The 18,041-nt window shown below is 37.6% G+C and overlaps 1 protein-coding gene across 1 annotated transcript; it reads left to right on the forward strand.

The window, feature by feature from the left end:
* Positions 1-12,404: 12,404 nt before the first annotated feature.
* LOC115966778 lies at positions 12,405-12,989 on the forward strand. Its single transcript, XM_031085935.1, has one exon. The coding sequence runs from the start codon at positions 12,405-12,407 to the stop codon at positions 12,987-12,989; it is 585 nt and encodes a 194-aa protein (XP_030941795.1).
* The last annotated feature ends 5,052 nt before the right edge of the window (positions 12,990-18,041 follow it).

The following is an 18,041-nucleotide window of genomic DNA, read 5'->3' on the forward strand; positions in this document are numbered from 1 at the left end:
CAAGCATATATTAATGTTAGCAACACTACTATTTCAACTAGGTTGCAAAATTCATATAAATATTTCATCATCAAATCATCAGTTTTCTATTTATTTACTATTTATTTTGATATGGAAACTTTTCATCACCTTTATACATTATATATTTATTTTTGTCAATCGTGTGTATCTTTACATTCTGACCCAACTTCGGATGATATAAGTAGAATCCATCCTCTTGTACCGTCCAAATGAAATTGCGTCCATTACACTCTTGTTTAAGATATGTTGAAAACACATCAAAACTAGTATTGAAGTTATTGTACAAAAAATAACAAGAGAAAAGCTAGCATCAAATATATTCAATGGGGGCGAAAAGTGAATTCCCACTCTCCTTTGGGTAGAAGAGTTCTAAGACCTAAATCATCATTTCTAGATTTACAATGGTAGGTAAGGGATTTGTAATTGAGGTTGTTGATGATTCGTACATGGTGTTTTTTAAATGAGTCTGGTATCAACGATAAAGAACTACTTAGTCCAAAAGCTAAAAGAAGGACAAGGACAAAACAATAAAACTAGAATGCTACCCTTTATTTCATTTTATGATGATTAGAAAATATTTTTGTTACATTTGAAATGCATTTCTCGCTTACTTAGTGGTTGCTTAATTGTACATATACAATGCATATTCATATTCTACGTGATTACTATATGTATTAAATTCACCTTAATTCTAAATTAGGAAAGTTGCACTGACCTCCCCGAGATTTACTAAAACCATACTAAACACTCCCTTGTTTTGAATTATACATAAAACTCCATAGATTTTCAAAATAAACTACACTCACCTCTCTATTGCTTGAGAACATTATATTTACTAACAAAAAAGGTTAAAATTTTGCATATTTCCTCTTTTGCCCTTCCTTTTTAAATGAAAATCTCTCTTTCTCACCCCTTAAATTCATGGAAAAGAGAAAAGACAAATTTCTTTTAATCTAAATTCAATAACAACGAAAAATATGAAAAGGTCAAGAACTAAAGGTCTGTTTGATAGGAAATTTCAAGTATTTTTGTTCAAAATTTTGTGAAAATTGTAGTTTAAAAAGTATTGTGAAAACACGTGTTTAAAGTATTCATAATGCAAAAAATGTGTTTGGTATTATGTTTCAAATAACATATTTTAGAATGTAAGAAAACATAATTGTGTGTTTGGTATATATGTGTTTTTTTTTTTTTTTTTAAGTTGACAAGTACAGTAAAAGTATTATCATTTTATTTGAAGAGAGAGAAAGTTCCCTCATTTGGTCTAATTAGGTGGGACCTATAGTTTTTAACATGTTTATAAAAGTGCCATTAAGTAATGTTATTTGAAAACTAAAAACTGGTAAAATGAGTTCTCTAAATTCAATGTTAAAACATCCTAAAATGAGAAATGTAACTCGAACACTCCTATAAGAAATCCCTTATCAAACATGGTTTTTTTTTTTTTTGGCCCACAGTTTTTTTGGACTCACAGTTTTCAGTGTTTAAACACTAAAAACTATTTTTTGAACTACCTTACCAAACAAGTCCTAAATGTTGCAAGATTCAAAATAGGTCATGATTTTTTGGGAATTCTAAGGAAGGATGTTTGATGTTATTTTTGTCAATGGGTTCGGTGCCCGACAAATAGCAAGATAAAATCACCCCCACCCCCCACCACCAATTGCCCCATGTTTAGTGATCCACTAACACTCTAAGCAGTGTTTTTCCTTTCACTTTTACTTCCTTTTAATCTAAAGGTCAACAATAAGCTCCAAAATGGTGGGATAGTCCTACCCTATGTATTGATAATTTGCAATGATTAAAGGATACAATTCAAGCAATTTCCTCCAAAACACCCATTAACCTCTGCCCTTCATTAGTTTTTGTAAACATACAGTTAGAAAGAACACTGTTGCAACTCGTTGAATTATGCGAACACTTCTCGTTCTTTTATTTGTAGCTCAAATTCATTAAGCCGGAAAAAATAGTACTCCACCATAAGTTTTTTACAATTTTCCTAATGTGATTTCTTGATGGGAAATATAATATTTATATTCCTTGAATCTTGCAATATTGATTTTTTGAACTTTTCTTATTTTAGGTTGTTATAAAATTTCGAGTAAAATAATTCCTCCTTTTTCTTTTCAACCCATTAGTTATAGATTTAAAAATAAGAATTTCATTTGAAAAAGAGGATAAAAGAGGAAATATAAAAATTTTATAAATTATTTTTAAAATTCATTTAATGGATTTAACATTGTTAAGTTGGAAGAGAGGTGATTGTAGTTTATTTTGCAAAACTAAAGAGGTTTTTGTATAATTAAAAATACGAGGGTGGTCAATATAATTTCAATAAATCTTTGGAAAGGTAAGTGCAATTTTTTCACTTTTCATTTTTGGCACTTATCAACTCAAGTCTTAATAAATGTAGTATTAAATATCCAGCATTAAATATACCTGATTATTAAATGTTTTGACTTATTAAATGTATTTGAAAATAAATTTGTCTGAATCTAGATATTATATGAGAAATGCTAACGGGTGTCTTAGGGCACTGGTTAAGAATTCAATTAAAGAAAGTTTTGACATCATTTTTATGGAAAATGAAAAAAATTGGTAAAACATTAATTGCTTTTTTTTCTTTTCTCATAAAAACTTTCTTTAATTAGATTCTTAACTAGTGCTCTAAGGGTATTCATTAGCATGATCCTAAAATTATTACAATAAACTGTTTCTAGTTTGGTTATTGATTGTTTGTCAATAAATATGTTTGCTTAATAAATGATGTAATGACTATTTTATGTTTAAGGGCTGGTGTTTAATTAAGTCTCTAGGAAGAAATTTCTATCTTGTAAAAATAGATTTATGGAGATGGTTGGATGTTAATTCAAGATAAATTTAGAGATTCTAAAGCTAGAATTTTCTAGGCTTGTAAGAGGGAAGAGTACAGTGATTGATAAAAATAAAAAATAAAGAATCACCTAGTAGCTCTTACTCAGAATCTCTCTCTCATACTAAAATGTTAAATGTACTTTGTAATTGAGGATCCCTCCTCCATTTATAGAGGGGAAAATCTGTGGCAGATGAGTTAGAGTGAATTACTAACTTCTCAATGCTAAAATTATTTGGCATTTTTATTTGAAAATAATTGGATTAAGTTACATCTAAGCAAAATCAAGAAAAAGACTTAATTTTGAAACATAGCTTTTAAGCGTCATTTGATTTTTTTTTTTTTTAAATTTTTTTATTATTATTTTTAACTACCAATCGGCACTTGATGCACTAGCTAAAGTGTCAATTAGCATTTTGACTAAGACACTTACGTTTATTGAGTTTGATTTACTTAGTTTTCTGAATAATAAAAGAAATAAATACGACCTTGGACCTATTTGTATCCTATTTCAATTTTCAAGTAAGATAATGCCAAGAGATACTTATTAAATTTAAATGTTTACTAATTTTCTTAAATTAAATGATAATCAATTATTTATTTAAAATTGACACAACTATCCATGGGAATTATCTAGTACATGCATCCACACTCTTATTTAAGCTTTGCTTTAATGAAATTATCTTGTATAATTAAATTCAAATTAATACTTGCAAGAACCAAAACCTAATCATGGGAATGCATATCAACCGTTAAAATCATAATTTGGCTGGCTTAATCTAAGCATGTGAGATGTTTTTTTGATTGTTAGAAGTTGTACATTTTTTTTCCTATCAAGATTTTGAAAATCCAATGATCAAAATTATTATTTTTCCTTTAATGATAGATTAACAGTTTTGCTTGTGGTGAGATTAAACGGAGGTTACAAAACATAGTTTTAGATAGGCTTGCATGCATAAGATTAATTCCAATTTAATCTAATTTTTTGAGAATCAATTCCAATTTAATTTTAATTAGTCATAATATGATTAATTAAAATATAACTAGAGAATAATTCCTATCAGTCCAAATGATAAATAATCATTAGCATGTTGATTCTAAAATAACTTTTATTATTTTATGTTGTTTTCTCTTTCCTAGTTTAATTAGGTTCTTATTTTAAGTTGATTAAAAAAAGGGATCTTAGTTTATGTTCTTTTATTTTTCCTAGTTGAACTATGATTTTTTATATTAAGATTTTAAGTTTTAATGGGTGCAATACCATTTTTATATAAGCTCATTTCAAACATTACTTTTATTATATATAATCACTACATACCATCATCCTATTGGTTATATAATAATAATAATAAGGGGAAATTACAAAGTTGGTCTTTATCCTTCATACCATATTTCAATTTTGTCCCTATCCTTTCAATTATGTCAGTTTGATCCATAGTTGTCAATAGGTGAATCGTATCGTGAATTGATTTTTAATTTTTTCGTATCGTGTATCATATCATATCATGTATCGTAAGATACACAAACACTTAATAAAATTTATAAAAATTATAAATATACATATATAAAGGATATATTCATTATAAATTTTAAATATATTCAACTAATGACTAATTTATTCATCCCTTATGTAATAATATTTAACAAACTAACTAAATAAATCAAACTAGCATGTGTTCATAACATTCACATTAAAATTACTTAAATTCAAAAGTGAAAATATATTACAAATGACTCAAAAACAATAATTTATTTTCATTATCTTCATCAAATTGCATAATCGACCTCATCTAAGTCAACGCTATCATCATATTTATAATTTTACAAATTTATTTCTTTATTAAAATTTTCTTCATTGTCATTCGTTATTAACATTTACTATCTCTTTTTGTTCTTTCTATTTCTATTAAAAAAAAAAAAATTTGGCATTCTAGTTTCTTGGACTTAAAAAAATAACAATAAAAAAAAAATTTAAATAAATTTTAAAATATTAAAATGAAAGGTAAGTATGTACTTTGTAGTGCAATTGTAGGAGAGGGGAAAAAACTTATGAATGTGTTATTTTAGTAAGCTAAATTAAGTAACTAATAATTTTGTGTTAAAAACAAGTCTAACAACTTGTTAGATTCAAATAAAAGTACAAATTTTAACAAAAAATCTCATTTTAAAGCATTTGTTTATGTATCGTACGATACATACAATTTTATGATACGATACGATTCATACGATACACACACTGTATCGTACGATTCATGAACACTTATGATACGCCGATACGATACGAAACTTTTTACACACGATTCGATACATATCGTGTATCGTACGATACTGACAACTATGGTTTGATCCCTAATCTTTTGGTATTGTGTTAAAATGGACATGGTTGCTAAGTGATAGAATGGATAATACTAATAAGGGTAAATTACAAAGTTGGTCTTTATCCTTCAAACCATATTTCAATTTTGTCCCTAAACTTTCAATTGTGTCAGTTTGATCCCTGACCTTTTGGTATTGTATCAAAATGGACGTGGCCGTTAAGTGATAGAATGGAGAATACTAACATGGCTAACGCTCAAATTAAAATATTATTTTTTATGCTACATGACTTTCACATAAGCTGCCATGTCGCACCTTCTCAAAAAAAAAAAGCGGCCATGTCTCACTAATTATAAATATCAACATTATCTCTCTCTCTCTCTCTCTCTCTCTCTCTCTCTCTCTACGACCGAAACTCTTCAAGCTCCTTCAATTAGGCCAATCAATTGAATATAAATTGGAGTAAAACACAAGTTTTTTTTTTGTAACTTTTAAGAAGAAAATAAGCCAAGAAAACAAATGCAAACACATCCCAAAATCAAATACGAGATCAATACTATAAAATCAAAGAAATATATCACACCTATTGCATCATCAAAGGGTATTGATAGCATTGTTTTTAACACATTGTGTTGTGGATCATTGCGTGCGTTTCAGTTTTCTTTTGGCAAAGGAATATCTTTGATGAGTTTTTTGTGTTTAGTCATGGTGTTTATCAAGGAAAGCCTATGCTAGACTGAGACTTGCGGTGTTTGATCCATGGTTTTCAGACCTGGACCGTTCATTGAACCGTAAAAGGGAGAGGTTCAAGATTTTTAAGGTCGAACCGAGGTCGTACCGTGATGATGTCATAATTAATTTAATAATTATTTAAATATAAATAAATATATTAAATTTGTAAATATTAGCAAAATTTACTAAAAATATCTTAAAAATTGAAACAAAATTTCAATGAAAATTTCATGATATTATAAGGTTAACATAAAATAGTACATTATAAGGTTAATAAAAAATTGTAAGGACACGATTCTTTGGCGGCCCAATAAGGATGTTGGGCTCGCGCACGGAAGATCCCTCACAATATAATTTGTAGAGAGTGGGCTTAAAAAGCTAGCCGCTGGTCGCGGGGCGATGTCCGATCCTGGTTTTAGAGGAATTCAGGTAGAAAAAGGTGTTGGGCCTGAACATTTAAGCCCTAAGACGTTGCACCATATGGGATGGGACTCCTCGGAGTTGATCCGAGGACCATTGAGGCCTAACCCTGGTTATCCAAAGACGGACTTTCTTCAGTGAAATCCGGTGTTGTTGAGATGTTTTCTCCCATGTGATCCTCCTTTTTCGGAGGTGGGATGGGATCCCCTTTAGATTTACTTGCTTTCTTCTTTTATACTCGTCTGTGTTAATTGTCCTTCGTCCACGTGTAGGGTCAATCTTTACAAGACTGATATTTGTCCCATCAGTCTAATCCCAGAATTGTTGGGTATGGTTGATAAGGCTGCAGAGTACGGCTCTGTCGTGTGTTGGGTCTTATCTGGAAGGGTAGTAAGGATAACTTCCCCAAGATATTTTGGATCTTCTTACAAATTCGTCCCTATACCAGTTTTACCCCTTTATTTCGGTGGGATTCAGGATCTGCCGAGGACCAAACTGTCCTCGGCTGCTTTCCAAAATTGTTTTGTGCTCTGTACTGTAGAGCTTGGGCCACAGCTCTCCTCGGACTGGGCCTTCGGAATTTCCAGGAGCAATCGGGCTTGGTCCTTAAATTATTGGGCCCCACAAAAATAGTACCACATAAATAAGCATAATTTTTTTTTTAATATATATAATAATCCTTTAAGAGAAATCATTTCAATTAACTAAAAACAACTTTTAAAATAAATTCATAAATTGCATAGTATTATTCTTAAATAAAAAGTTAATTTAGCAATGAAAAAAAAAATAGTAATATTTAATATGTTGAGAAATATAATATAGAAGTTTAGAAACTATAAATCATGTAAATTTAATATAAATTTAATAATACTGCATATTAGCTCCCAAGAAGAGCACATGGTCCGTTGGTCATGGCTTCAGACTTGGTGCTTACAAGGTGAGAGAGAATTCAGGTTCGAATCCTGGCAGCTTTCCCTATTCCATGTATACTCGGTTCTCTTAGAAATGATATATACTAGGTTCTCATAGTTAAAAAACCAGATTTATTATTGGTTCACGGTTAACTCGGTCGGACTAGCCGGTTTGGTCCAAGTTTAAAAACCATGGTTTGATCTCATGGATTTCGGAGGTGTGGGTGATGGGGACACTATGAAGTATGAAAATAGAGGCCATTAAGGATAGTTTTTTTTTTTTTTTTTTTTAAATTTCTTTTTAATGTTGACGTGGCAATACACATGGCTATTCATGTGAATGAAAATAATATTTTATTTTAAACATTAGCTATATTAGCATTTTCCATTCATTACTTAACGGTATGGACCATTTTAACACAATACTAAAAAGTTAGAGATCAAATTGGCACAATTGAAAGGTTATGAACCAAATTGAGATATGACTTAAAAGATAGAGACCAACTTTATAATTTACCCTAAAGCACAAAACGTATCATCAACAATAAGGTTTGCTAAAGTATATCCCTGACCCTATACCAACCCTTGATTATTCTTACTTTTGCTGAAAGTGACTTAGATGAAGGTTGAATTTCCATAGACATGAATTTTGAAGGAAAAAAGGTCTATAGATCTCATCTTATGAAATGATTTTTTTAATAAAAAAGAAAAACAGAGATCGCGCTAATATTGATGTCAACAACACTACCATTTAAACTAGGTTGCAAACTCCATATAAATTTTCCATCAAATCATAAATTTTTGTTTATTTAGATTTGCAAACTTTTCGTCAAATTCATAATTATTGTTACCAATCATGCATCTTTATATTCTGAGCCAACTCTGGATAATATAAGTAGAATCCATCCTCTTGTACTGTCCAATAGTAATTGTTCCCACCACACACCTTTGCAAGATATGCCGAATACACATCAAAAGCAGCATAGAAGTTGTCGTACCAAAAATAGCAATAGAAAAGTGTTGAAGCTATCCAATGGAGGCGAAAAGAGAATTCCCACTCTCCTTTGGGCTGAAGAGTTCTAATGCCTAAATCATCATCTCCAGATTTACAATGGTAGTTAAGGAGTTTGTTGTTGAGGTTGTTGATGATTAGTACATGGTGTTTAGCAAAATTGTCCAATGTCAACGTAGAAGAACTACTTAGGTCAAAGGCTATGAGAAGGACAAGCACAAAACAATAAAATTGGGATACCATCATTTGTTTCATTTTTATGGTGCTTAGAGAAGATATTTGTTTACTCCTGAAATGTATTGCCCTTTCACTTTTATAGCTAGAGGTTGCCCAATTGCAGGTATAGTGGTATACAAAGCTTGTTCAAATTCAATGTGACTGTTACATGTATTAAATGCACCTTAATTTTACATTAGGAAAATTGCATTAACCTCTGCCAAGCTTTGCTTAATTATACTAAATACTCCATTGTTTTGAATTGTACACAAACCTCCATAGATTTTCAAAATGAACTACACCCAACTCCCTGTTGTTTAGGAACATTCATTTACTAATGAAAAATGAAAAATCAATTTAAATTTTGTATATTTTCATTTTCACCCTTCCTTTCAAATGGAATTTTTATATAAAAAAAAAAAAAAAAAAATTCTTAAAATCATCCAAAAAAAAAAAAAAAAAAAAAAGAGATTTATTTTAATCCAAATTTAATAATATTAAATAAATAAATCGAAAAAGCTCAAAAAATCAATGTTGCAATGTTCAAAATAGGCCATCAAAGAATTTAAGGTTTCTCAAGAATTATAGGGAGGAATGTCGATATTTTTTTGTCACTGGTTTTGGTGCCAAAAAAATAGCAAGATAAATCCCCTCCCCCCAATAGCCTCATGCTTAGTGATCCACTAGCACTTTAAGCAATGTTTTTCAACTTCTTTATTTTCATTTTTACCTTCTTTTCATCCAAAGGTTAACAATAACCTCAAAAATGGTTATCAATACATATGTATTGATAAAGGATAATTGGCAATGATGGAAGGATACAATTCAAGAAATTTCTACCAAAATACCCTTCGGCCTCTGCCATTCATTAGTTTTTGTAAACATACAATTAAATAAATAAATAAATAAAATAAAAAAACACACGATTGCAATTCAATGAACTATGCGAATATGCTTCTTGAAATTTTATGCGTAACTCCTGATCTAGCTCAAATTCGCTAAGCAAGGAAATAGTGCTCCACCATAAGGTTTATGATGATTTTTTAAAGAAGAACGTTATTTCTTGATGGGAAATCTTATATTTCTTTAATGGGATATATTGAAACTCGAAATGTTGATTTCTTGACCTTTTCTTTTTATGGTTATGGATTTAAAAATTTCCCTATTTGCTTTTTAATCCATTAATAATAGATAATAAAATGGGAATTCCATTTGGAGAGGAATAAAGCAAAAATATACAAATTTTATAATCATTTTTAAAGTTTATTTAGTGGATTTATCGGATTTAAGTTGTAAGAAAGGTAAGAACAAAGTTTAATTACAAAATTGGTTGTAGTCTTAAATTACATAACCTTACTTAATATTTTTTTATTGAAAGTGAATTTTGACAAATCTACTATTGAATTCATCTTCTTCTTATATTCTCCATGCTTGCAAAATTTCTAAAAAATTAAAGATCAATAGCTATGTCATCAATAAATTGTTTAAATTGCAAGTTTTTGTAATTTAAAATTATACATAAAATATAAATTTATAGATCATATAATAAATAATATTCAATTGACACAAAATTTGACATGTATATTAAGAGTGTAATAAACATGCACACAGTTAGATTTCTAAAATATGTAGTGTAGGGGTACAGTCCCCAGAACATACAATGGGCCTTGGGCCCCATATAGAATTCGATCACGTCCGAGGAGGTGTGGGTACCAAAAGGGCTCCCGGCCCAATTCTTATGGCTCTAAAATAGTTTAAAAGGTGGTCCGAGGAGGAATGTCTCATTGGACGTACCGAATATGGCTAAAACATGCACTCAGCCAACAATAAAGATTCACTCCAACGAGTATTAGTAGCAGGGATGAGTCCCACAAGCCCGTAGGAGGTAAGAAAGTGTAGGATGACAATAGAGAGACTACAGCTGCCACATTAAATGCATGGCAGCTACTTTGCTAGCCGCATTAATGTGGAGAGGACTTGCGAACAGTGTTACCTTGTCTACTACAACTCACAAAAAGATGGGGGAGATGTCCGATGGGACGGGCATTCAAGTGAATGTCCAGATGATCAACAAGTGTAAGGTTCTGATGACTTCAAGGGGGCTATATAAGAGAGGGGAGTCCCCATGAAGAAGGGTACTAGAAAAAGGAGGAACTTAGAACAGAAGAAGAGGAGAAGAACCATAGCCTTTGATCAGAGATAGAGATACACCCCATACGTCTCCTCGGACCGTATATCTAATGAACATGAAGGAGATTTTCTTATTTTCAATTGTTGTATGGCCCAATATTAACTAGTACGCACTTCGTTAAGGCCTAGTTCTGTAACTCACTCTTTACAAATTCATTGTTAGGGTTTCTTGGGCTAGAACCCCATAACGGTTGGGCCTAGACCCTGAATTGTGACCCTACAATTGGCGCCGTCTGTGGGAAGAACTCGTGCCTCAGCAAGTAAAACCGTTAGAAATGGAAGGATCAAGTCCGCGTCAAACAGGACACACAGACTCCCAACGGCAGGACAACTTCTTGAACCTCGAACAGGAGAGAGATCAAGACAAGCGACGAGAGAGTAGTGTAAATACCTCCCACACGAGCAGAAGTCGCTCAAAAGGGAAAGGTCACGCATCCCATAAGCGAAACGATCATTGGGCTCTACAGCAAGAAATCGACGACTTGAAGAAGAAGTTACACCGAGTGCAGCGAAGGCATCCTTCCCCTAGTCTGAACACTAGTGATGAGGAGGATAATGAATACAGACGAAGATCAAGAACCACACCAAGTGAAACCTTCTCCTACGAGGAAAAGCAACCTCACAAACGCAGCCATAAAAGCCCATCTTATCGGGGCCTAGCGAGCGACACCATGAGTAAGGCCCTGGACCGCATCTCCCAGTCACCCTTCACACGTAGGATAGAGGAGGCTGAGCTTCCTCGACGGTTCCACCAACCTGCTTTTGCTATATATAATGGTCAGACGGACCCAGTAGAACACGTAAGCCAGTTTAACCAGAGGATGGCCGTCCATTCCAGGGACGAGGCGTTGATGTGCAAAGTGTTTTCGTCCAGCTTGGGACCCATGACGATGAGATGGTTCGATAGCCTCAAGCCAAACTCCATAAACTCTTTTAAGCAGCTGACACAGGCTTTCGGTTCTCGCTTCATAACTAGCAGCAGGGTCCCTCGACCCCTAGACTCCCTCCTATCCTTGTCCATGTGAGAAGGAGAGACCCTAAAGGCCTACTCAGACAGATATTGGGAAATGTATAATGAGATAGAGGGAAATTACGATGACGTTGCCATTAGCACGTTCAAAAGGGACCTACCGACAGAGCATGGTTTAAGAAAGTCCCTGACTGGGAAACCGGTCACTAGTGTGCGCCAACTCATGGACAAAATCGACAAGTACAAGAGAGTCGAAGAAGACCAACAGACGGGAAAGGGAAAAGCGAAGTTTGTCCCTTAGGAGATGAGGGACTTCAGGTCGGACCGCTTTAACAACAGTAACCGACCGAGAAAGGATTATAAGGAGCAGTCTGGATCCACAGGGCACAGGCAGTCCATGCTGTGTTCCGAGAACCATTACATAAGATCCTAAAGAAAGTGAAGAACGAACCGTTCTTTCAATGGCCAAGCAGGATGGCAGGCGACTCCACGAAACGTAACCAGAATCTGTATTGCGAATATCACCAAGAGCTTGGCCACACCACCGATAATTGCAGGAACCTGAAAAACCACTTGGACCGGTTAGTCCAAGAGGGAAAGTTGAGACATCTATTGCATCACCCTGTTGGATGACAGGAGCAGTCGAACATCAAAACAAGGTAAAGCACATTGAGACCACCCATTGGCACGATAAATGTCATTCTTGTCGCACGAGGAAGGACCGGCTCCCATCCTTTCAGAGTAATGTCGGTGGGTCGACTCCTCGCTGAAGCTGACGATCGGGAGTCCAAGAGAGCTAGAGGGATGGCCACGCCCCTAATCGGATTCTCGGATGAGGACAAACTGGGAACCCTCCAGCCCCACGACGATGCTCTAGTCGTCATGCTCAGGATTGGGGGATATGACGTGAAGAGGGTGCTAGTCGATCAGGGCAGCGCCGTGGAAGTAATGTACCCCGACTTGTACAAGAGGCTGAAGCTGAAACCAGAGGACCTGACAGCATACGACTCCCCTTTAGTGAGTTTCGAGGGAAAAACCATCACTCCGAAAGGCATGATTAGGCTGCCTATACAAACAGGCTCAGACGTAGTGGAGATGAACTTTATAGTGGTAGACGCTTACTCCCCCTACACCGCCATTGTAGCCAGACCGTGGCTTCACGCCCTAGGGGCTGTGTCATCAACCTTACACCAAAAGGTGAAGTATCCGTCGGAGGGTCGAGTGAAAGAAATAATAGTGAACCAAGCCATGGCCCTACAATGCATGGTGTCCGCCATCTCGCGACGACCGAGTATTGAGCCCTCCACCTCAGTCGAGAACGGTTTATAGTAATTAACGACCTCGGCTCTGGCCTCGGGTAGTGGGGGACTTGTTGAGGGAGTGAGTTGTGAGGATTCGGAGAAAGTTCTTATGGGCTCCGACCCGAAAAGATTTTTTCATGTCGACTCAAAACTGCCGCCCCAAGAGAAGGAAACACTAATTGACTTTCTCAAATAGAATGTGGACGTGTTTGCATGGGACGCCTACGAGGCTCCGGGGTCGATCCAGATTTCATTTGCCACCACCTTAATGTTAGCCCGGCCGTAACACCTAAGAAGCAACCTCCTTGGCGACCATCGAAAGAGCATGTAGAAGTGGTGAGAGAGAAGGTTATAAAATTGAAGAAAGCAGGGGCTATCAAGGAGGTATTTTACCTCGAGTGGTTGGCCAACACAGTTGTGGTGAAGAAGAAGAGTGGGAAATGACGGATCTGCGTGGACTTCACAGACCTGAATAAGGCCTACCCGAAGGATTCTTTCCCTATGCCTCGGATATACCGATTGGTAGATTCGACCGTGGGACACCCTCGAATGAATTTTTTGGACGCCTTCCAAGGCTACCATCAGATACCCCTGGTTGCTGAGGACCAAGAAAAAATGGCTTTTGTCACGCCCGTTGGAAACTACCATTACAACGTAATGCCCTTTGGCTTAAAGAACGCCGGGTCGACCTACTAGAGGATAATGACCAGGATGTTTGAACTACAGATGGGTAAGAGCATCGAAGTCTATATAGACAACATGGTGGTGAAGAGCAAGTTAGTGTCCAACCACATCAGAGACCTCGGCGATGTCTTTGGAATTCTGAGAAAGTACAGGTTGCGCCTGAACGTGTCCAAGTGTTCATTTGGAGTGGGGTCAGGGAAATTCTTAGGTTACATGGTGACCTATAGAGGCATTAAAGTCAGCCCTAACCAAATTAGAGCTATCCATAGCCTGCAGCCTCCTCGGAAACCCAAAGAGGTCCAAAAACTCACTAGCATGATTGTCGCCTTAAACCGTTTCATCTCCCGCTCGGCGGACAGGTACAGGCCTTTCTTCCTCTTGTTAAACAAGTGGAAAGGCTTCGAGTGGACTGAAGAGTGCGCCTTAGCCTTCCAACAGCTTAAGGAATACCTGTCTTGGCCACCAATCATGTCCAGTCCTGAAGCCAAAGAGGTGCTATTCGCCTATATTGCGGTAGCCCATCACGCAGTGAGTCTAGTGCTAATCTGGGAAGACAACGACACACAACGACCCGTCTGCTATGTAAGCAAATCGTTGCACGAGGCAGAGATCCGTTACCTCCCCCTCGAAAAGGCCGTCCTGGTAATCATACAAGTCACGCAAAAGCTCCCCCACTATTTCCAGGCACATACCGTTGTTGTACTAACCCAACTCCCGCTCAGATCAATACTCTAGAGTGCCGACTACATGGGCAGAATAGCAAAGTCGGGGACGATTCTGGGTGTCTTCGACATTAGGTACATGCCTCGTACCGTTGTGAAGGGTCAGGTTCTCGTGGATTTGGTAGCTGAGTTTGCCGAACCCACACTAGAAGGAGGAGGAGGGCCACTAAACCCAGACGAAAAACTGATCGGCACAGTCTCTCAGTAAGAGCCCACTTGTTGGAAAGCACACTCGATGGCGCGGTCAACCGAAGGGGCTCAGGGGTAGGGCTTATCTTGATTTCCCCCGAGGGGATTACCATCGAAAAATCGTTAAGGCTGGGCTTCTCCGCCACGAATAACGAAGCAGAATATGAGGCATTATTGGAAGGAATGTCAATGATCTAGAAACTGGGTGGGAAATCCGTAAACATGTTCTCGGACTCAAGACTTGTCGTGGGACAAGTAAATGAGGAATTGGAGGTGAAGGATGAAAGAATGCAAGAATACCTAGTCCAAGTCAAGCGCTTGCGGGCGCGTTTCAATCACTTCAACCTCGTGCACATGTCCAGGAGTGGGAACACCCACGCTGACTCCCTTGCAACACTCGCCACCTCCTCGGCTCAACCACTCCCTCAGGTCATACTCGTAAAAGATCTATACAACCCAACGATGGCGAGAACCGACTTGGTACGGGTCCACAGCGTCAGGGCAAGGCCTAGCTGGATGGATCCTCTAGTACTATTCTTAAAGAACGACACCTTACCAGAAGATAAGAACGAGGCCGACAAGATTAGAAGAAAGGCTTCTCGATTTTGGCTGTCCAAAGACTCCAAATTGTATAAGCGCTCATTCTCAGGACCGTACTTGCTATGCGTGCACCCAGATGCCACTGAACTTATCCTGGAGGAATTGCACGAAGGAATTTGTGGGAGTTATATGGGGGGTAGGTCCCTGTCCCATAGGGCCATAATGCAAGGTTATTGGTGGCCTAGCATGCAGAAAGAGGCGCAGGAATATGTGAAGAAGTGCGACCAATGCCAAAGGTTCGCCCCGAATATACATTAACCAGGCGAAACCCTTAATCCGCTATCCAGCCCTTGGCCATTCGCGCAGTGGGGCCTGGAAATCTTGGACCATTTCCTAAAGCAATGGGGAATAAAAGGTTTCTTCTTGTCGGCATGGATTATTTCACAAAATGGGTCAAAGCTGAGCCACTGGCAAGCATTAGAGATGTTGATACCAAGAAATTTGTTTGGAAAAATATCATCACCAGGTTCGGAGTCCCTTATACCCTAATCTCGGACAACGATCTCCAATTTGATAGTAAAGCTTTCAGAAGATATTGTAGCGAGTTGGGAATTGCTAATAGGTATTCCACACCGGCTTACCCACAAGGGAATGGGCAGTCTGAAGCCGTCAATAAAACCATAGTAAATGAGTTGAAAAAGAAGTTAGATGATGCGAAAGGAAGGTGGGTAGAAGAACTGCCCCATGTCTTGTGGACGTACCGCACCACGCCACGCAGGTCCACAAGGGAAACCCCCTTTTCGATGACCTATGGAGTTGAGGCTTTTATTCCTCTAGAGAAAAATTTCCCAACACTAAAGACCAGCACATTCTGCCCTAATGCTAACAACGAACTGCTGGAAAAAAACTTAGACCTCATCGAGGAAAGAAGGGAGAGTGCAATGATCCAACTTGCCTACTACCAGCAGAAGCTCAAGCAAGGTTACGATGCCAAGGTGAGGCTAAGGCCCCTGGCACCCGGGGATTTGGTATTGAGGAAGGTCCTGGGCACTGCAAGAAATCCCGCGTGGGGAAAACTCGAACCAAATTGGGAAGGCCTATATCGTATCACCTCGGTGGCCAGCATAGGGGCCTACTTTTTAGAAGATTTGGAAGAACATGTAGTGCCACGCCCTTAGAATGTAAATAACCTGAAAATGTACTATTATTAATGAAAGTTTGTAATTCTTGGCGCTACACTATTGTGCAATTTCATCTAAGTGTTAAACAGAACTTAAGTCCTGCCTGGCTCCTCGAACCACAGTCTTAGGGGAAATTAACTACTATGCAATTTCATCTAAGTGTTAAACAAAACCTAAGTCCTGCTTGACTCCTCGGACCATAGGCTTGGGGGAAATTAACCATTGTGCAATCTCATCTAAGTGTTAAACAGAACCTAAGTCCTGCCTGGTTCCTCGGACCACAGGTTTGGGGGAAATTAACCACTGTGCAATCTCATCTAAGTGTTAAACAGAACCTAAGTCCTGCCTGACTCCTTGGACCACAAGCTTGGGGGAAATTAACTACTACGCGGTCCCATCTAAGTGTTAAACAAAACCTAAGTCTTGCCTGGCTCCTCGGACCACAGACTAGGGAGAAATTAACTACTACGCGATCCCATCTAAGTGTTAAACAGAACCTAAGTCTTGCCTGGCTCCTCGAACCACAGGCTTGGGGGAAATTAACCAGTGTACAATTTTATCTAAGTGTTAAACAGAACCCAAATCTTGTGTGGCCCCTCGGACCACAGACTTGGGGGAAATTAACCACAGCATAGTTTCATCTAAGTGTTAAACAGAACCCAAGTCCTGCCTGGTTTCTTGGACCACAAGCTTGGGGGAAATTAACCACCATGCAGGTCTATCTAGGTATTAAACATAACCCAAAATCCTGTGTGGCCCCTCGGACCACAAGCTTGGAGGAAATTAATCTCGATGCAGTTTTATCTAAGTGTTAACTATCATTTTTCTCATGCGTTCATTCATGCTTAATCGTATTGCTTAAATTTCGAATAACGTTTGGCTCTCAGCTGTTAGTAGCATAACAGAAATTCATTTATAACAAAGGTAGAAAAGGAAGCAGTGAAGCAAGATTCAAAGGAGAAATAATATCATTCATTGGTTTCCAAAATACGTTCTCTTACAAACGTTGGCAAAATAAGGAGATAAAAGATAAAAGAAGATGACTACAAGTAAAGTCCTACACTAATGCCCTAGGCTTTATCTTGGGTAGAACTCTTTGTAGGGACCTCTACCTCAGGGTGATCACCTCTTGCCTTGGGCTCAGGTACGGCCTCCTTGACTTGCGCAACAACGTCCCTTATTGTAAGGGTGTCCTCAGGCAACTTGTCCTTTGCAAGTGGCCGCACCTCCTCGGCTTTAGGTATGAGGGAATCCAAAGTAATAACCTTAGCAAAGAGGGGCTCCTTAGGAGGAACTGAGCCCGAAATCTCGCGAATATCTTCAGGAAAGAAGATATTCCAATTTTCCTGAGGTCAGAGTCTGCAGGAACTGCCGCCCGGTCCAAGGCTACCCGCTAGGACATAGTAATGTAGTCCCTACATACCGTAGCCACCTCCTCGGTCAGCCTGGCCTCGATATCCACCACTCCACGTTCGTAGGAGGCTGCCACAGTAGCCTCAGTCGACTCCCTGGCCAACCGAGCCACCTCTTTTGTCTTTGATAGCTCGGCCTTGAGGTCTAAGACCATCTGCTTCTCGGTCGCAAGGTTTATTTTGGACTAATAAAGCTATTGGCGTATGTCCTCAGCCTGTTTGGTGGTGGTCCTAAGTCCGGCCTCAGCACTGTCACGAGCCTTTAGCACCTCCTTTATTTCCTTATTCAGGCGATCCTTTTCTAGCCTGAGGACACCAGTAGCCTTCTCCGCGGCGAGGCGGGATTGAACCT

The sequence above is a fragment of the Quercus lobata genome, chromosome 11 (genome assembly GCF_001633185.2).
Source record: "Quercus lobata isolate SW786 chromosome 11, ValleyOak3.0 Primary Assembly, whole genome shotgun sequence".
Taxonomy (NCBI): domain Eukaryota; kingdom Viridiplantae; phylum Streptophyta; class Magnoliopsida; order Fagales; family Fagaceae; genus Quercus; species Quercus lobata.